At 38.4% G+C, this 21,483-nt stretch overlaps 4 protein-coding genes across 4 annotated transcripts in view; 3 read left to right on the forward strand and 1 right to left on the reverse strand.

Moving 5' to 3' along the window:
* Positions 1-21,483, forward strand: part of LOC307001012 (uncharacterized protein) — a 573,545-nt gene that overhangs the window by 477,532 nt on the left and 74,530 nt on the right. The gene's annotated exons all lie outside the window — the stretch shown is intronic.
* Positions 1-21,483, reverse strand: part of LOC307000598 (uncharacterized protein) — a 496,331-nt gene that overhangs the window by 219,144 nt on the left and 255,704 nt on the right. The gene's annotated exons all lie outside the window — the stretch shown is intronic.
* The window catches only part of LOC307000631 (uncharacterized protein), a 426,328-nt gene that overhangs the window by 124,552 nt on the left and 280,293 nt on the right, over positions 1-21,483 (forward strand). The window lies entirely within an intron of this gene.
* Positions 1,077-15,347, forward strand: LOC307003149 (uncharacterized protein). The gene is made up of 3 exons (XM_079621277.1): positions 1,077-1,199; positions 2,350-2,582; positions 13,363-15,347. The coding sequence occupies exons 2-3, from the start codon at positions 2,558-2,560 to the stop codon at positions 15,030-15,032; spliced, it is 1,695 nt and encodes a 564-aa protein (XP_079477403.1). The 5' UTR covers positions 1,077-1,199; positions 2,350-2,557; the 3' UTR covers positions 15,033-15,347.

Here is a 21,483-nt window from a genome sequence, read left to right on the forward strand (position 1 = left end):
TGAGCGTTCATGAAAGTGCAGAGCGAGCAAGTTTAAACCAGAGATTATTTAACTTTACTTAAGTTCGCCCAGCCATCAGGAAATGAGTGCTTTAATTGACTTCACTTTTCTCCGTTGAAACCTATGGGGTCGCTGTGTCCAGTTTATATACTGTCTATGCCGATCACCGGTGATCAGCGCGAGATGCATGCCGGTTAGAAATGTGTCCGAGTGCGGTCCGCCTTGCTCTGATGTCATGCTGACGTATGTAAAAATAATCTCTCGCGAGCGCAAGGCACACGTGTCGGATTCTGCAGTCGAGCGCAGTTGCTCTCCACCGACTGCGGCTGCGCTGATCAAAAGCACGATGGGAAACGACTTGCTGATGACACAGCTTAAAGTCCGCGTGAACCGGAAGTTGCAAACGACTTTTCTCAAGTGTTGTGACGCATTTCCGAGATAAAGGGAATATTGAACAGAGGGCAGGGTTTTACTTCAGCGCTCCTCCTCTCCATCTCTCGCCCATAGCAGAGTAACGGTTTGAGGGGAGTGGTTAAGCGATTAACCAACCCAAGCCGTCAAGCCTACGTCATCAGAAAAAGAACCATTCCAGACCCGGAAGTAACTTTTCAGACTTTGATTAAAGATAACTTCGGCAAACAATTGTTTTCCGTGTATTAACTTGCACGGATTAATTGTTCACCACAAGACTAGTAATATCCGCTAACAAAGTAAATAGGGTCAATTTTGATTTCATGCCGACTTTAATGCTCATTGGTTTAAACAACCATGATGTGTTTTTCTCTTTTAAAATGTTTTAATTTAAAACTCTGTTTTCGTGTTTTTATGTGTATAAATTATGTGTGAATATTCCCAAACTCTCTGACAGTGTGATCTCTATATGGGTTATTTGATTGTTGTTATTTATTACAAAATATTTATAAAACATAACAATTATTACCGGTACACGTCTTTGATATGTAATTAAATAACAAGAACTTTGAGTGTCTTCTTCATTATATTTATTTTCTTATAAAAGCAACAGAACTTAAATGACATCCAGTTCATTAGCAACACCGCGCACGAGCGTGAATCCCGCGATATCCGCCTCTGATCTCGTTGGTGTCTGATCCACTCACTACGAGAAGAGAAAACTACTACATTCAGGCGAGGCAAGGCGCATCTCAAACAAGCCTAGTTTCAGCGTCGAGTCTTCTGAGGTGAGGAGAGCAGTTCACGGTATTTCTCATATTTACACACACTTACAGTTTGTTTAAGCGACAGACTCATTTCTGTATTGTTTTAATCGGACACAGCGATACTTGTGCGTCTTTTCTGGCATGAAAAGACGCACAAGTACACTAAATAAGTTAACTAAATAAACATTTAGTGCAGCAGCAGCGATCTTGTGTTCTTTTGTGTGATTGTCTCGATGTTTGGAGTGAAAACTGTTACTGAATGTCCAGTTAAAGTTTGAGATCTGTGAGGGGAATTGATGGGAATCGATTCTTAAGTGTTGCTGTTGCCGTTTTATTTCTTACGTTACTCTTTTCACATAATTTGGCAGATCATATGTGTTATAATACTGGAACATAAATACTTTGTAAATAATACATTGAGCCACGTGAGACATTTTAAACCTATACATAAATGCTAATTATAGATAAATATGAATAGAGTTTGATACAGTAAACCATATTGTTTTGTGGTGTTCTTTATTTTAATAAATGTTTTATGATCATTGTCAGTTTCTGCACAGTAGGCTATACAAAACTGTAACACGTTAATGATCTAATTACATTATTGTAATGAATGTAGCTAGTTATTAAAATGTCAAACTATATTCATATGGACATTTTATGGTTTAGTAGGGTAGTTATTTACTTGAGTGTCAATTGTGTTTGTTTTTGCATTATTTATGTTTTATATCAATTGTTTTATTCTCTTTTTTTCAGTATAGGTCAATATAGCTTTATGTATCCTGAGTCAAATAATGTGTTTCTAACAGCAAACACTCAGAATAAAGTGAGATGATCTGCTGATGATCCTGAATGGCTTGTTGAATGAGTGTTGATAGTCGGAGGCTCATCAATATTAACAGATCTGCTGAAAACACTCTTTATTTCATGACAATAGTTCCGGTTTTCACCTCATTTATTATGCTGATGTCTTCAGATCTCCTGTAAATTGACACTTAAAGCTCATTTCATTGGTGTCAACAGACTGAGGGCATTTGTTGGTGACAAATCTGTAGATTTACTTCTGTTTATGCTTATAACTGTTTTTCTTACCATTGGTAAGGAAGAATGTACGCTATTTATATTCTGTTGTCCATGAGCATAAAAACTCAAATATTTTTTATTCTGTTAGATCAGCTCCTCACACACCGTAATTCATCATCATTGAAGCTCCTCACACATCAGTCACATCATCAGTGAAGCTCCTCCCACTGTAATTCTCCAATAAATGCTGCAACAAGTGAAGACGAGCATGAAAGCATCAGGAAGAGCTGAAATCTGCAAAGACTGAGTTTATTAAAGAGGACAGTGAGAACACGAGTGATCCAGAACCCTGCAGAATGAAACACACTGAAGAACAAAGAGGTTGGTGTTTATTCTTCATTTTTTTATTGTTTTATTTATTTATAAGGACAGCACACATTAATCAACATTACTGTAAATGTGCAAGTGTTAGCCTTCTGGCTAATTTTCAACTGCAGTCTTTCGGCAAGATGTTTTGAACATTAATTTCGAAAATTAATAAAATATACAGTATACAATATAAAAGTACCAAGTGGTGGGGGAGCTTTACCATTTAGAATCTTACACCAGACAGATATCACTGTATTTCATTAAATTTTCCCAACTACGAATTTCATATTTTCCCAAAATATTACAGTGGTGGTAGGTATTGGGTTTTCTATATAACACTGTGAGTCTGCTTATACAAAGAAAGAATAGGCTTCAGTGTTGTACATCTTGCTTGAGTCCCAACTTGTCATACAATGTTAAGTGGGGGATGATCATTGCATTCATATTTTTTGCAGCTGTGGTTGTTAGGCAGTTTCTTATATACCTAAAATTGGCCAGGTTGTATTTAGTTTAGTTTGTATTTAGTTTGTATTTCTTCACTTGTTTTTTGAAGGACAGGGTGGAGTCAAGGATAATGCAGAGGATATTTTAGGATCATAGTCAGTTGCAGAATGTGTTTTTTGTAAAAAAAAAACATGCAAACAGTCTTCTTTATATTGTAGAGCATGGCAGATGAACAGTTTGCCTCTGATTAAATTAATCAAGTCTAATTTACAAACGACCCTGTCCTTCCTGGTTTGCAACACAAAAGTACAGAGTGCCTTCCACTGATTGAAGTAATGACATTACAATCAACAAATACAGTTTTTGTTCTTCTGGGACTGTCTTGAAGAAGAGACCAGATGGCGCCTAACATTTTGAATAACTCATTGATAACCGATCTGAGCACACAGACCGCGTCTGTTTGAATCAACAAAAAAACATTCTGTTTTACGGCCCCCCTGGGGATCCGCCGCGATCTTGCAAACCCAGGAGATCGTTAACAACTGATTAACCCCCTTTAGAACAACAGAACAGTGTTTTACCAAACGCTCACTGCTGAACCAGTGAGCGTTGAACAAAACGTGCGTTGAAAAAAACGTGAACAAAACGATTACTCTTTGTAAACCCTCTTCTATGCGAGTGCCAAATGCTCAAACACGACCTGTCATTTACGCCGTCATCACCCGGGAGTTGATAGCGCACGAGTGCAGACGAGACCTGAACTACAGACGTTACCATCGGTGTTTAAACTAAACTCATCATTTATGTTTTGCCAATGTAAACATTCAAGAGGAAGACGCGAAAGAGAACTCGCGTCTAGATTTGTGCGCGCACGCGCGTGTGTGTATGCGTATTGCGTAGGCTACTCATCTCAGACAGCGCGCAAATATTGAGTTATCTTTCAAGTCTTGCACTTGAATGGACAAATTCATACAAAAAGTATGTCAATATGTCCGTCTTCATGAGTATCCTAGCAGACATAGTTATGCCTTAAGGGAACATTCATCACAGTATCAGTGTAGGCCTACAGAATCAGCTCTGAATTTAATAGCTTTTGTAACTTTAATAAGGATTAATCTTTAATTTATACAGTCAAATATTCAATGTTATTTTACATTTGATTATTTTATTCAATTTCTGTAGCCTACTTGAAAACTAATGTTAGACCTACCTGAAAAGCATAGTTTATTTTATTAGTAGGCTATCTTAGCTCTATTGTATTTATTTGTGCTTTTGCTTGTGGTTAGATTATTTGTTCTTATTTTTTTTATAGTAGTCTTTTTTCCCCCTGAACATAACACATACCGAATCATACCGAAACCGTGAACCTAAAACCGTGATACAAACTGAACCGTGTCCGTGAGCTATTTGAAACGTTGCAGCCCCAGTACAGTGTCACAGTCGGATGATGATTCAGAGTGAGAGGTTTTAGTGGTGAAAAAGGCCGAACCCACCATTTTCTGGAAGACTGGCTGCGAGAATTCAGCTGGTTGAGGTAGTACTGTAAGGAGACGAACTCCATGAACTGCGAATGTTGCAGTCGCTACCCCATAACTGCGGGGAACATGAAGTTTGCCGACAGTGCAGGCACTTCACAGTTTAAACACAATACTCTATTTAAACACAATCTTAGCCTCAAGCATAGAGTATGCCGTGACATGTTAATAAATCAACTGCCGGTTGCTTTTAGAAGACAAGAGGCTGTAATGTTAAATCAGAGCGCAAAGATGTAATTTCTGCATCTATTATCTAAATATTTATTAGTAATACACTGGAAATTAGTAGAAATGTGAATATTTGGTTAGTATGTTGATTTACGGTGTGTGCTCCTACATTTTCTGGTTGTGCCCCTAAAATTTTCAGTTTCATTCAAAAAGTTAGTCTGGAGCCCTGAATGGGGTTCAGGTCTGGAGATTGGGCTGGCCATGACAGGGTCTTCTTGATCTGGTGGTCCTCCATCCATACCTTGATTGACCTGGCTGTGTGGCATGGAGCATTGTCCTGCTGGAAAAAACAATCCTCAGAGTTGGGGAACATTGTCAGAGCAGAAAGAAGCAAGTGTTCTTCCAGGACAACCTTGTATGTGGCTTGATTCATGCATCCTTCACAAAGACAAATCTGCCCGATTCCAGCCTTGCTGAAGCACCCCCAGATCATCAAAGATCCTCCACCAAATTTCACAGTGGGTGCGATACACTGTGGCTTGTAGGCCTCTCATTTATAAAACGTACTAAAAACGTATTATTAATCCTTACTAAAAGTGTACATGCGCCCGAATCTGCGCAGAATTCACTTTATAAATCCCAGTCAGCAGAAATAACCATACATGGAGCTTACAACGCCTAGTTTTACTATGCATATCCTCATCTGCATATCATTTGCATATGATTATTCATCCACGTGATAACATTTTTTTTTATGATTATTTATTTATTAATTTTTGCAAGGTTAAACATGGTCCACATGAGACCACCATTAACTATATACAGGACCAGGGTTTGCTTTGAAAAAAAAATAAAAATAATAATAATAAGAAGAAAAATAAAATAAATTAATTAATTAATTAATAACATTAAACATAGATGAATAAGCTAGGGGAATGATTAACGTTAGCACAGCTCTAGGATTTCCACTGCTCCTTAATAACACTCCGAAACATTCAGTACCTACGAGCTAACGAGTTATTATATGAGATATTTTTGTAACCAATTCAGTCCAGGCCTTAAGTGTCTTTGGTTTAGCTTTGTTGATTCTCGCTGTAGAGAGCTCTAGTAGTGCAATATATTTAGTTTCTAAAAGCCATAGTTTGGCTGCTGGGACCGTAGGCTCATGCCAGATCTTAAAAATTATCTTTTTGGCTGCAGTTAGAGCAGTGTGTAGAATCCTGCGCTGACTAACCGTCAGATCAAGATCCTCATCAATATTCAGCAAACATAGACTGGGGTGCTTGAGGATAACCTTATCACATAGTTCTGATACACTTAAAAACACTTGATCCCAGAAGTTACTGATAAGCTGGCACTCATAAAACATATGCATATAGGTACCCACAGAATTGGAATTACAAAGTGTACAGAAGGGGGTAGGTAATCGCTTCATTTTGTGCAAAACATATGGAGTAGCATATGCCTTATGAAGCAATTTAAAGTGTATCAGTTGGTGAGCAAGATTTTTAGACATTGTTGGAATAGTGTCCCATATCAAGTCCCAATTTAGTTTGCGGGGAGCGAATTCCTTTTCCCATATCGTAATGATAGAGAGCCTACCACAGCCATGATTGAGCAGTCTGTTGTAAATGAATGACACGACTCCTTGTGCCTGTGAATAATTCACACAGTCCATCAGAGGATGAGAGTCCAATTTACAGTTCCACGGCACTCCATAAGCACGCATAGCACTTCTCAACCTTAAATATAAAAAATAGGAATGTCCAGGAAGATTGTAACACTCTTTCAGATCTTGAAAGGACCTCAAGCCCTGATTATTGAGTATATCACACAGGGTATGTACACCTTGATCCGACCATGGCTTAAAAACAAAAGGTCTGTTATCTGATTGTAAATTATTATTATGCCAGATCGGCGATTCAGATGTGAACTTAAATGAACAACCCATGAATTTGCATACCTCATACCAGATTTTCAGAGAATTACACACAATTGTGTTCCCAACCTTCACCTCTTTCTTTAATATACCCGTGAATAAAATATCCTGGAGCCGATGCGGGAGCACAGCGGATGCTTCCACATCCCTCCAGGCGATCTGGGAATCGTCCTTTAACCAAACCTTAAGAGATCGCAGCTGACATGCCCAAAAGTACAAATGGAAGTTTGGAAGTGACAAACCTCCTTTATTGGATCTTCTCTGCAGTGTTGAAAGTTTAATTCTTGGTCGCTTCTTATTCCATATAAATTTGGTAATCAAGGAATCTAATTCTTTGAAGAAAGTTCTATGGGGAGATAAAGGGATCATGGAGAACAGAAATAAAAGTCGAGGGAGGATATTCATTTTGATGATAGAAATTCTGCCTTGCAGTGAGGTTAAAATAACATCCCACCTCTGTAAATCTTGCCTGATAGAAGAAAATAACGAACTGTAATTTTCTTTAGAGATAGTCTGCAGAGAAGGAAAAATCTGAATTCCGAGATATTTAAATGTCTTGCTGATTGGGATCGAGCTAATTGGGATCAAGGAAGATGCTAATGCAGTACTAGTCGACGCTGACAAGGGCATTAATACAGATTTCCCCCAGTTAATTTTGTAACCACTTATAATGCTAAAATTATTAAATATTTTAAGACATTGAGGAAGAGAAGAGGAAACATTAGACATATAGAGCAGGATGTCGTCTGCAAAAAGAGAGATAAAATGCTTAGAGTCACCTACAGTAATCGGGGAAATAATATGGTCTTGTCGAATCGCCTGTGCTAAGGGTTCTAAAGAAATTGCGAATAATAACGGGGATAACGGACATCCCTGTCTAGTTCCCCGGTTCAATGGGATTGCCTCCGAACAGCACAAACCCGTTGAGACTCGTGCAGACGAGTTAACATAAAGGGTCTGAATCATATGTATAAAACGCGGGCCAAAGCCAAAACGGGTTAAGACAGACCATAAATATGTCCACTCGACCCGGTCAAAGGCTTTCTCAGCATCTAGCGAGAGGATAGCACGTTGTTCGTTAACCGGGTCGGGTGAGTCAATAATGTTCAAAAGACGTCGCAAGTTGTCCGCAGCAAAACGTTCCTTAAGGAAACCTGTCTGATCGTGGGCAATTAGAAAACTGGCAACCGTTCCCAAACGGTGGGCTAGAACTTTGGCATATAACTTGACATCCGTACCAATTAGTGAAATCGGCCTATAACTAGAGCAGCATAGGGGTTCTTTTCCCTTTTTCAGCAGCAGGGAGATAAGAGCAGTATTCTGGTCTCTATGAAAACAACCAGTCTCTAAAGCAAAATTTATGGAGTCGAGGAGGAGTGGTCCAATCGTATCCCATATTGCCAGATACAGCTCCGGAGGTAACCCGTCCAAACCCGGGGTCTTACCTTTATTCAAAACCTCTAAAGCCTCCTTCAACTCTTTTAAATCTATTGGAGAATCGAGAAAAGCACATTGCTCCTCACTTAATTGAGGGAGATCTAAGTTTGTCAAAAATTCACTAACAGCTTGTTCATTCGCTCCCACCTCAGATCTGTATAACAACTCATAGAAGTCCTTAAATATTCTGTTTACATCCCCTGGAGCCGTATGAAGAACATCCATATTATCCTTAATGGCTGTTATTGAGGCCAGGGCCTCATTACGTTTCAACCTTAAAGCCATAAGTTTTCCTGGCCGCTCACCATTAAGATAGTAATTTTGTTTGGTACGGTGTATGAAAAATTCTGCCCTTTTTAATAGAATAGCCTTGTGGTCAGTTTTTAAATTGCCCAAGAGTCTGCTTTTATTTTCCGTAAAGGTTTTTTTAAGATCCTTCTCTACATGTTTAATCTGGGCCTCCAGATGGGTTAATTTTTTCCCTCTGGATTTATTTACATGGGAGGCAAAAGAAATGCAGTATCCTCTCAAAAAACATTTAGTCGTCTCCCATATAATTTGAGGATTAATAGATGAATTTAAGTTTTCTTGAAGGAAGAGAGATAATTTAGAACGTAATTGGGACAAAAAATCTTCATTTTGCAAGAAAGTTGTATTCATACGCCACCTTTTGGCGCTTAAGGGAATTATCGGAGGAGATAGATTACAAATCACAGCGGAATGATCTGAAATCAGAATAGGTAGAATATCAATGTGGTTTACTCCTTGGATAAGAGATTTAGAAATTAAGATGTAATCTAATCTCGAAAATGATTTGTGGCGTGCCGAGTAAAAAGTATAATCTCTAGAGTTCCCATTTTTCACTCTCCAAATATCACATAAGTTGTTATCAACAATGAGATCGTTTAATGACTGTGAAGCCGGATCACCATGGACAGCGACAAGGGATCTATCAATTAAGGGGTTACAAACTGCATTAGCATCCATACCTACGACCAGTTTGTAGTCGACAAAATTAAGAAATAGTTTAGTAAGAGATGGGAAAAAATCTACATCGTAGTTATTTGGAGAATAAACTGAGAAGAGAACTATTTTTAAATTATTCCATGAGCCAGAAGCATATGTAACCCGCCCGTTTTCGTCCCCTCCTATTTTCTCTATTAGAAACGGGAATTTCCTGTTCTGGAGTATAATAACTCCTCTTGAGGCACTATTATGCGAAGAGAAAGCTATCATTTTAAAATGTCTATTCTGAAAGCGAGTAACATCAGAAGCCTTGAGATGAGATTCCTGTATTAATGCAATGTCAGCTCGTTTACGATGCAAATAATCTAGGCATTTAGATCTTTTTATGGGAGAATTTAGCCCATTTACATTCCACGATATCACATTACAATCCCTCATTCTATCATAAAATGATTAACCATAAGACAACGGAACATTAGACATATAACAGAACGCATCATTCATAATTTTACCCCCATGAAACAAAGTAAAATAACAAAAACAGCAAACCCTGGTAGTTCTAACATAATATTACTTAACAACAATAACCCAAAAAACAATTTACTATTGGCAGCTTGCAGAGGGGAAAACCGCACCCTCTTATCTGCCTGGAAAATAAAACTCCTCGAGGCCATGCACTCGGACTATGAGGGTAACAGTTACTCAAACATCAGCATCTCTCACCTGAGTGACCATCACAGCGAAATCAAAACTATATCCCTACTTAGGATGATATAAACAAAAGCAAAAAGGCCAAATTTAATCCTCAGGCAGCGGCATATCTAATAGCGCGGAGGTATCCATCCCCGTGGTGGCGACGCTCAGAGACGAGATGTACCGCTCCAGGTCCGCAGGGGTCTTGAAAAACAATTGCTCCTGGCCGTGACGAACTTTAACCGACGCGGGGTAGAGCAGGAATGACTCGATCCCTAGTAGTTGAAGACGTTTCCGACCTTCAGCCATAGCTTTCCTTTTTTGGGACGTTCCTTTGCTGAAGTCAGGAAAGAACTGTAAGATACCCCCCTCGAAACTCAGAGGTGAAGCGCTCCTGGCTCCCTGTAGAATCGCCTGTCGATCATTGTAACGAAGAAGCTTGAAAATTAAAGTGCGCGCTCTATTCCTAGAGGAATCCTCATTCGCGTACAGGCGGTGCGCGCGTACGATCTCTATCGTCTTCCCTTTAAGAGCCGGAATCCACTTGGGAATATGGGTCTGCAGAAACTGAATTGCATTCCCGCCTTCAGCTCCTTCTCTTAGGCCCACCAACCTTAGGTTATTTTGTCTGGATTTATCCTCATAAAGAAGTAATTTCTCCTGGAGCTCCTCCAGACCGGACTTGTTAGCAATCGAGTCCCTCTTAACATCCCGGACCGTTGCCTGCATCTTGTCACATCTACTGCCGAACGATTTGACATCTTTTTCCAGCGAATCCAGTCGTGCTGAAATCGTCGATATTTCCTCGCGAACAATCATCGTCATAGATTGCTTTATGGCGCTCAGTTGATTATCGAGCATTTCGGCAATGGCGTCGTGAAGGCGATCGTCATCTTTCTGCTTTTTCTTCGCCGGGGACTGGATTAAATCTCTTTTAGATGCCATCTAGAATAGCACTAGATCCAGATATTATCATAAAATGCGGCCAAAACCTTAGTAGGGATTGAAAAAGGGCGAAAAATAGGCACTGAGGTGGAGCGTCGATATTAAGCAGCCATCACCGTCCGCTGCGCATGCGCATCTCTCACGTGATAACATTTTTAACGGTACAAGACATTAGGGAAATCTGAAATACGGATGTGCCGTTACATTATATTAATATAATAATTGTATATATTTCTAATATATTTTTAATGGAAACGGATAGACCAGACAGTTTTGAGTCTGGATTTGAATGTGACTACTGTAGCGGCTGGCATAATAGCTAAAGGCAGACTCTCCTTGCTTTGAGTGAACCCTTGGTATTTCTAGTTGATGTGATCCTAATGATCTGAGTGATCTGTTGGGTTTATATTCAGTGAGCATATCTGCGATGTATTGAGGCCCTAGGCCATTTAATGATTTATATACCAGTAATAATACTTTAAAATCAATCCTAAATGTGACTGGGAGCCAGTGTAAAGACCTGAGGACTGGTGTGATGTGTTCAATTTTTCTGGTTTTGCTCAGGATCCTGGCGGCAGCGTTCTGTACGAGCTGCAACTGTCTTATGGTCTTTTTGGGAAGGCCAGTAAGGAGTCCATTACAATAATCCACCCTGCTGGTGATGAAAGCATGCACAAGTTTTTCTAAGTCCTGACTGGAAACAAAGCATCTAATTCTTGCAATGTTTTTCAGATGATAGTATGCTGATTTAGTTATTGATTTTACATGACTACTGAAGCTAAGGTCTGACTCTAGAGACACACCAAGATTCCTGACTTGATTTTTAGTTGTTTGACCTCTAGAGTGAAGGTATGCGTTCACCTTGAGAACTTCATCTTTGTTTCCAAACGCAATGACTTCAGTTTTGTCTTTGTTTAACTGAAGAAAGTTTTGGCACATCCAGCTGTTTACTTCATCAATGCATTGGAACAGGGAGTCAATGGGGCTGTAATCGTTAGGCGATAGGGCTAAATAGATCTGTGTGTCGTCTGCATAGCTGTGGTAAGAGATTTGGTTCTTTCTCATTATTTGGCTCATTGGGAGCATGTACAGGTTGATTAGGAGTGGCGCAAGAATTGAGCCTTGAGGAACTCCGCATGTCATGGATGTCCACTCAGACTTATGGTCTCCTATACTCACATAATAACCCCTCGCTTCTAAGTAGGACCTGAACCATTTTAGGACTATCCCAGAAAGCCCCACCCAGTTTTCCAGCCTGTCAAGAAGTATGTTGTGATCAACAGTGTCAAATGCAGCACTGAGGTCGAGTAGTACCAGCACTGATAATTTGCCTGTATCAGTATTTAAGCGAATATCGTTAATTATCTTTATGAGCGCTGTCTCTGTGCTGTGATGCGATCGGAAACCAGATTGAAAATTGTCAAAGTATCCATTTTAGCTTAAGAATTTGTTCAGCTGATTGAAAACAACTTTTTCAATGATCTTGAAAAATGATCAAATTATCTTTTCAATGACCATATATGGAACACATGAAGAAGTGCCATAATCATGTGACATTCCAGGAAGTCCTTGACACAAACAAAGCTTTCAGAGATCGCAGTAACGTAACATGCAGATAAAGACGTTTTGAAGACAATAAACATGTTTGCAATGATATTTGATGTACCTGTGTTCTTTCGAGCCATGTCAGGTATTTTCATACTAATAGATTATATTTATAATGTCATAGAATGATCATAGAAGGGTATTTAAAACACTCGACTTGCGCTATAAAGTAAGTTTGGAGCACAAACATGACAATTTATGAGATTAAAACCGTGTATTGATGGTGTGCTAAGCTAACATGCTAGCTAGCTCAGGTGCACCTGCCATCTAGCTGTTATTTTTATGAATTTTTCTAAATAGGAATGGTTACTGAAATGTTTCTTTATTCAAGAAAGGCATTTGATACAGATTCAAATGTGAAGTGAGAACTTTGATAAAATAAATGAGGGATTGAAACCGTGAATAGCCAGTCGTTAGTAATTATAATGCAGACAAAAGAAAAGCATATTTAGAGCCATAAGGCGAGAGAGGTGTGGATGTGAGCAGGGGAGACTGACACTGAATGGGGCTCGTTTGCACCACAAAACAATAGAGACAATCGACAGAATAGATGCTTATAGATGACAATAACACAAGTTTCAATTTTAGACTTATCTTCAGATTTTAAATATAACATGGTCAGACATGTGGCTTTAGCTGCAGTGCATTTCTAGATTGATACAGTGCCAACTTTAATTTATTTTCATGAAGATGTTTCATAAAAAAAATAATCATTATGACAATCATGCATTCTACATTTACAATAAACTGCCAGGTGTCAGCTTTCAAATGAGATCATACTTGTGCTTTTAGTACAAAGGGTTCATGAACTGTATATATGAACTGTATATATGCCATTTCTGGGGATTTTTCAAAAGTGGCATTGCAGCTTAAAGGTTTAAAAAAATCCAAATCAAGATCAATGTACCTCATTCATGGAAAGATACGTATTTGATCAATATGATTGTAGTATTTTATAGCAGTTGTCTATTACATCAGTGCTCACTTTTATATCCTTTTACTTCATATTTCTCTATTTTGATTTACTGCAAATTAAATATTTATTTTTCTTTCATTTCAGAGCTGATGGAAGAGAGCGAGGAGAGTGAAGAACTGAGTGAAGTGGAGGAGGAACATCATGTCCAACATGGAGAAAAACCTTTGAGTCGCTCAAAGACTAAAAATAATTTTTTAAAGAAAAGAAGAGCCAAGAAATCTTTCACCTGCACTCAGTGTGGAAAGAGTTTCACACGCAAAGATAATCTTGAGATTCACATGAGAGTTCACACTGGAGAGAAGCCGTTCTCATGTGATCAGTGTGGAAAGAGCTTCACACAAAAACCAAATCTCAATAGACACATGAAAATCCACACCGGAGAGAAGCCGCATGAATGTGATCAATGTGGGACAAGTTTCACAGAAAAAAAATGTCTTAAGGCACACATGAGGATCCACACCGGAGAGAAGCCGTTCACATGTGGTCAGTGTGGGAAGAGTTTTCCATACAAACAAAGTCTTGATGTTCACATGAGAGTTCACGCTGGAGAGAAGCAGTTCACATGCGATCAGTGCGAGAAGTGTTTCACACAAAAAATACACCTTAAGGTTCACATGAGGATCCACACTGGAGAGAAGCCGTACGCATGCGATAAATGTGAGAAGAGTTTCACGAATTCATCACACCTTAAGAGTCACATGATGATCCACACTGGAGAAAAGCCATTTATGTGTGATCAGTGTGAAAAGAGATTCTCAAACAAACCGAGTCTTGATCATCACATGAGAGTTCACACTGGAGAGAGACCGTTCACATGTGATCAGTGTGAGAAGAGCTTCATGGCTTCTAATAAACTTAAAAGACACATGAAAATCCACAATGGAGAGAAGCCGTACGCATGTGATCAGTGTGGGAAGAGTGTCAGGGAGTCAGCAGATCTTAAGAAACACATGATGATCCACACCGGAGAGAAGCCGTTTACATGCGATAAATGTGGGAAGAGTTTCAGGGATTCAGCAGATCTTAAGAGTCACATGAGAATCCACACTGGAGAAAAGGCTTTCATGTGTGATCAGTGTGAAAAGAGATTCTCAAACAAACAAAGTCTTAAGCTTCACATGAGAATTCACACTGGAGAGAAGCCGTTCACATGTGATCAGTGTGGGAATAGTTTCGCACGAAAATCATGGCTTGAGCTTCACATGAGAGTTCACACTGGAGAGAAGCCGTTCATGTGTGATCTGTGTGAAAAGAGATTCGCTCACAGACAAAATCTTAGAGATCACATGAGGATCCACACCGGAGAGAAGCCGTTCACATGTGATCAATGCGGCAAAACATTTCTTAGGGCATCAAACCTGAAGTCACACATGATGGTTCATACGAAGGAGAAACTACATTCATGTTCTGTGTGTGGAAAGAGTTTTTCACTGCTGCTATATTTACAAATACATCAGAAAATTCACACTGGTGTGAGAGAGCACATGTGCTTTGAGTGTAAGAAGACTTTTATTACAGCAAACAGTTTAAAACTCCACCAGAGGATTCACACTGGAGAAAAACCTCACAAGTGTTCACACTGTGACAAGAGATTCAATCTGTCTGGAAATCTAAAAGCGCATGAGAGGATCCACACCGGAGAGAAGCCGCACACGTGTGATCAGTGTGGAAAGAGTTTCTCTATTAAAAGTCAGCTGAAGATACACATGAAGATCCATGCGGTGGAGAAACCACTGAGTGGAGAAACCAATTAGTTTCCTAACAGCCATGATGAGTGACAGGACAGATTGTAGCGGTGGGCGTTCTGACGATTTATATTATTATCTTGAAGACAAACTATCAAACCATGGTAATCACCATGGGAAAATCTCAGAGTAAAACTGGGAGTTGTGATACACCGGTGTTTTTCCAGATGAGAACTTTGTCTATTCTTTTGTATCATCTTTTTACTCTTTTTAATTCATTTTATAACTATCATATATCTTTTTAAATTCCTTTTATAACTGAGTTCTTTGAATTGCCATAGTGTATGAAATGTGCTATATAAATAAACTTGTCTTGCCTACAGCAATGACTGCCTACTAGATAGTTGTGCTGACTGGACAAATTATACCATGTCTCTCTATCATGTGTCTTTCATGCGCGGTGACCCATTTAAAAAATGTAACATTTCAAAGCAAGCCAACAATAGGACTGTGAAAGGACTTGAATTTTAGTTTCGATTCTGATTTTGAAAACGTGATAAAACGCAGAATCCAGTCAGAAAAACGGAATGTATAAATCTGCCGCAAAGAAGCCAATGGCACATGTCACTATATATACTTATTGGCACATCCGGTCTTCATTGGCATGTGCCAGTGGATAGTGGCATGTGTCACTGACATTATTACTGACACGACACCTGACCGAGTCGCGGAACATGTCACCGTATATTGTGACACCTCCAGTAGTGACTGACAGATGAATTGAGCACCTATACTGACGTAATTGTGACACAAAATATTAAATAAAAAGCCTAATTTTGTGATATTTTAAATATCAATCATGCATTAAAGTCAGTAATATTTTGTTTTATAGTTATCGGTGTCATAATAGTTATTTGTGTCACGTCTGTATTTTATTGGCATGTGCCTCTGAATGTTTTGTAATATCAGTGCTACTTTGCTGTTTATCTTGCAAAGTCACAAACTGCCCATTCTAGGAAAGACACGAAATCTCTCATGGGTCACTATTATTAACAGTTGTGTGTGTTACTGTAAACCTTTACTTTTGCAAGATGCTGCACAGACCCACTCCCAGGGTGGCCGCGGGTCCTTAAAAAGTCTTAAAAAGTCTTATTACATTTCCTGAAAATAAGGCCTTAAAAAGTATTATTTTGTCTTATTTTCAGATTTGATGGGTCTTAAATATTTTTTCTCATGTCACCGCAAAAATGCAGTCTATCTGTTCAGCCAAATATATAAGTAAATTTAACCCTTATGTGCTGTTGGGGCTGTTTTCAGCCACTATGGGGTATTTTTGAGTCTTAATTTGGCCATAACTTTTTCTGTGTTTCAGCAAATGGAATGATTTTTGGTGACAAATCTTATTTTGGCACATATTTTAGGAAAATGCTTTGAAATTTTTCAAAAACTTAACAGTACACTGTGGGCAAATTCACTACCCTTTCGTTATATTCGTGGCTGAAAACAGCCACTACTTTAAACTGCTGTAAAAATGTATCAGATAAATATTTTTTTCAATTTTTTTTGCATAAATCTATTAATCAACCTCAGTCCTGTTCAAAACTACTAAATGTTTTTAAAAAATTCAGGATTTTAACTCTTTAATTGCCAAATTCATAAATAATGTCACTGATTTGGGGGAAAAAAACACACAAAATGACTTATTTTCAATATAAAATGTGATTGTGGACTGGATTTTTTTTTACCTTTTATCACAGTTTTGGACATGTCAAAGATTAGAAACAACATTGGTTTTGATGCATTGTTAGTTTTTGTGCAGCATCAGATTTTAAAGGGCACCTATTATGACATTTAAAATGTTCCTAATGTTGTTGTGGGAGTCCCCAACAACAGTTTTACATGCATGCAATGACAAAAAAACACTTTTGTTTTCGTATAATATGCATTTATTTTTACCTGATTTGCTCACCGACTCCCAAATGAATCGTTCAACGACTCATTTTTCAAACCCCTCCTTTGCGCGACGCTAATCTGCGTTGATTGGTCAGATGACCCAGCAGTGTTTATAGAGATAATACTTATTTTTAACACGGAGTACAATGATGCTTTTATCAATTAAATTGTATTATAATAATGATTATAGTCCACTGCTTTATAGTTTGTAGTAAAAAACGAAAAATAAGATAAAGAATTTAATGTTATGTTAGCGAGCATAGCCCAGTTCATATTGTAAAAGCACAATCAGTCTTTGTTTGCATTAGCCCGATGCATAAACATAAGGTTTTTACAAAAAAAAAATGCAGTTACGTTACTACGAGGTATTACTCTATTCTTTAGACAACTCCGAAAACAACGACAAACACTTCACATATCTCAATACAATTGTCATTGAAGACCTAGAAGCTAAACGGTGCTTACACAACAAACAAAATAATTATTAAGCATGCTACATAAAATATAAAAGCAAAAATTATTAATAACACTTACAGGTTGTGATACGGAGGAGGAAGCTGATGCAAATACACTTAGAAATGAATCTTCCTTCAATATCAGCCAGCTCGCGAATCCAAGTTTGATTGCATTTAAAAAGCAATCGTCTTCAAAATGACGCGAACAAAGCACAAGGCTCGGACTATACTTCTGTGGTATAGTGAATTGTAGCCACTTAGTCTTCAAAGATGAAAAAAGTTTGCTTTTGAGCCGCACTTCAGAACACAGCGTCTCATCGCCCTGATGTTTCCCTGCTGGCCTTGGAGCGCAATAAGTGGGCGTATCGTATTCAAATAACTTGACAAGTTGACGTCATCTAGTCAGAGAAAAAGCTTCGGTCTTCTAACGATTCATAAAAATGACTCAGAGTCGACTCTCACTTTTGAAAGACAATAACTTTATATACAGTGCACTTTCATATTTCAAACTTTGCAGGATGTTTTTGTTCACTTAGATCTATGTTACACACTACATGAAAGGTAAATTTCAAAATTCCATAATAGGTGCCCTTTAACTTTTTCTCCCTCATTTACTGTTCGTGGCTGTTTTTGCCCCATTGACTTCCATTATAACCACATTTTTTTATTGCAAAGCTATGACACCATATAATCAAGCATTTTTGATTGTTGGTGGGTTTCCCTGTTGGGAAGAGGTAAAATTTGTAATTTTTACTGTTGATAACCAGGTGGCACCATTAACCCTTTATATAGGCCTGTGCAAAAAAAAGCTTAGTTTCTGGCTTTTACATGGAGTTATATGGAGTATAATAGCATAATAAAGTGTGTGTGTGTGTGTGTGTGTGTGTGTGTGTGTTGTGTGTGTGTGTGTGAGAGAGAGAGAGAGAACTCACCTTGTCGTGTCTGAGAAAATCAAAATATGCACCTCAGCTCTCAGAACTACATGGAGTAAACAAAAACAAAGTAAGTGTATTTATGCATCTGCTGCCTTTTGATGGTGAGAAATGCAGACTAAACAAAAACAAAGCAAGTGGATCTTTATCACATGCATGCAAGCCTGCATGAATGGCTGGGTGAATCCACCCAGACCCAGGATCCTCCGAATCCCCCTCGCCTTCAGTGGAAGCTAGAGAGGATGATGAGGGTGCCACATCCAAATCAGGATCTGCCTCTCCTGAGTCTGTGGTGTCAGAGGGAGAAGACAATACATCCTGCAGCTCGCTGGACGGGTCAGGCTGCATGATCATCTCTAAAACTTCTCTACAAGTCAAGCCCTTTCTCATGTTGCTTGCTGCTCTTCTCACCATCAAATGACCAGCAGGCTTGCATGCATGTGATAAAGATCCACTTGCTTTGTTTTTGTTTAGTCTGCATTTCTCACCATCAAAAGGCAGCAGATGCATAAATACACTTACTTTGTTACCATGTAGTTCTGAGAGCTGAGGTGCATATTTTGATTTTCTCAGACGCATCAAGGTGAGTTCTCTCACACACACACACACACGCACACACACACACACACACACACACACACACACACACACACACACACACACACTTTATTATGCTATTATACGCTCCATATAAAAGCCAGAAACTAAGCTTTTTTTTTTGCACAGGCCTATCTAAAGGGTTAATGGTGCCACCTGGTTATCAACAGTAAAAATTACAAATTTTACCTCTTCCCAACAGGGAAAACCACCAACAATCAAAAATGCATGATTATATGGTGTCATGGCTTTGCAATAAAAAAATGTGGTTATAATGGAAGTCAATGGGGCAAAAACAGCCACGAACAGTAAATGAGGGAGAAAAAGTTAAAATCTGATGCTGGACAAAAACTAACAATGCATCAAAACCCATGTTGTTTCTAATCTTTGACATGTCCAAGACTGTGATAAAAGGTAAAAAAAAATCCAGTCCACAATCACATTTTATATTGAAAATAAGTAATTTTGTGTTTTTTCCCCTCCCAAATCAGTGACATAATTTATGAATTTGGCAATTAAAGAGTTAAAATCTTGATTTTTTTAAAAACATTTAGTAGTTTTGAACAGGACTGAGGTTGATTAATAGATTTATGCAAAAAAATTGGCAAAAAAATATTTATCTGATCAATTTTTACAGCAGTTTAAAGTAGTGGCTGTTTTCAGCCACGAACATAACGAAAGGATGGGAATTTGAACAATGCACAAGGGTTAAATAAAATTGCGATATAGACTAGTGTATGTGAATATTTGCATAAAAAGTATTTAAATAGGAATCATGCATGTTCTGCATGTCTCTAAATGAATACGCGGTTTCATTTACCACACACTCAAACACACACTGAGTCATGCATGACGCTCGCAATGTTTTCAGCCTATATGAGGACATTAATGCATGAACTTTATCTACACAGCCGCTCTGAGAGTCACTTCAGCAGCATTTTAGCTTGATTTGAGAAAAACTATCAGGTTGGTTTAACCTTTGAAGAAAGTTTTGCTTAAATCATTACATTTTAAATAATTGGTTATTACAGTGTAATTAAACCATTACAATTTTATCAAAAAAAGAAAACAAAATTTGTAAAAAAAAAAAAAAAAAAAAAAAAAAAGTCATAGTGACTAAAATTGAATTAATTTTAATATTTTAATAGATGATTGTTAAAGGTGGGGTATGTAATTTGCAAAACGGCCGGTAGATTTTGAAAATACACAACTCAAATGGTCCTGCCTTCTTTCCTTTGACTCCACCCATTCAAAGAACATGGACATGGAGGGGGGGATGGTACGACCGTTTGATTGACACACTTACTGTCCAATGATTCTAGGTGGTCTTGGAAATGATTGGCTGGAGTTATTTGAGTCCTGCCTGTTCCACAGATGATTAAATTGCTTAGTTTTTAACTCAGTGGCTGTAAGTGGGTTAGGAATAGGATTTTAAGTAATTTTGAAAAAATGGCCAAAAAAGAGAATTACATACCCCACCTTTAAATTGTATAAGTTTCATGGTTTCAATTAATTAGACATGCTTTTGATAACAAACATTTATTTAACCATTAAAATGGGACTCCAAAAAAAAAAAAAATATATAAAAAAAATACAGAATACAGAAAAATAAAAATGGGGGGGATTTATTGAAAAAAAGAATCACATTCTGCTCCGGACGTGGACATCATGTATCTCAATCCTTGGGCTGACACGTGAGAAATTTGCTTAATGGAAAGATGCACACACTCTCGACACCTGGTTTTGTAATAGTTTTATATAGTTATGTTTTTGTTTTTTCAAATTGTTTGGAACAGTTTGTGAATAAACAATTGAACTGATAAATTATGCCTGCCTATCTGTTTGTCTGACATGATGTTTAAAAATTATAAAAATGAAAAAAAAAAAAAAAATAGCTTAGATGTAGTAAGCTACTTTTGCCATATTGCTGTAGTTTAGCTTGCTACATTTCCCAGGGAGGTAGCTTCAGTGTAGTGAAGCTGAATTGTAACTGGTAGCTTAGCTCACTACATTTTCCAAGTAGCTTGCCCAACACTGTGAACATGCTGGATAACTCAGATCATAATGAAAACATCTCGGTTACTACTGTAACCTCGGTTCTCTCTAGAAGAGGGAACGAGTATTGCGTAAACTTGTCGAGCTGGTATCGCTTTAGTCGATGAAAACCAGATAAGCAGCCCCCGAGCCCTTCCTTATATACGCTAAGCCACACCCATTCTGGCGGGCTCTGACGCGTGAGGGCGCGACGTCTGGGCTCATCAGTGGTTGGCTGCTGCAGTTGCCGCAGGGCAGCCTATGAGCGCGCTAGTAAGCCCGCTCTAGGTCTTCTAGGTCTGTTAGCTGCTGCAACGCGTTGACAATAAATACAAAATTTAGGATCATTTTTTGGCTTCAATATCTTGATGACTTTGCCTGTAGCATAAGTAACTTACGCAATACTCGTTTCCAACCGAGGTTATGTTAGTAACCGAGTACGTATTCTTGTGTACTGTGGGTTTTTCTCAATGGAATTTGTCTGAGATCCTGCGGCCTTGATTCTTCTTGGGAGAATTTCTCTGAGAACTGGTCGAAGCACTGTTATTA

This window comes from Phoxinus phoxinus (assembly GCF_949152265.1).
Source record: "Phoxinus phoxinus genome assembly, chromosome: 1".
Classification (NCBI taxonomy): Eukaryota; Metazoa; Chordata; class Actinopteri; order Cypriniformes; family Leuciscidae; genus Phoxinus; species Phoxinus phoxinus.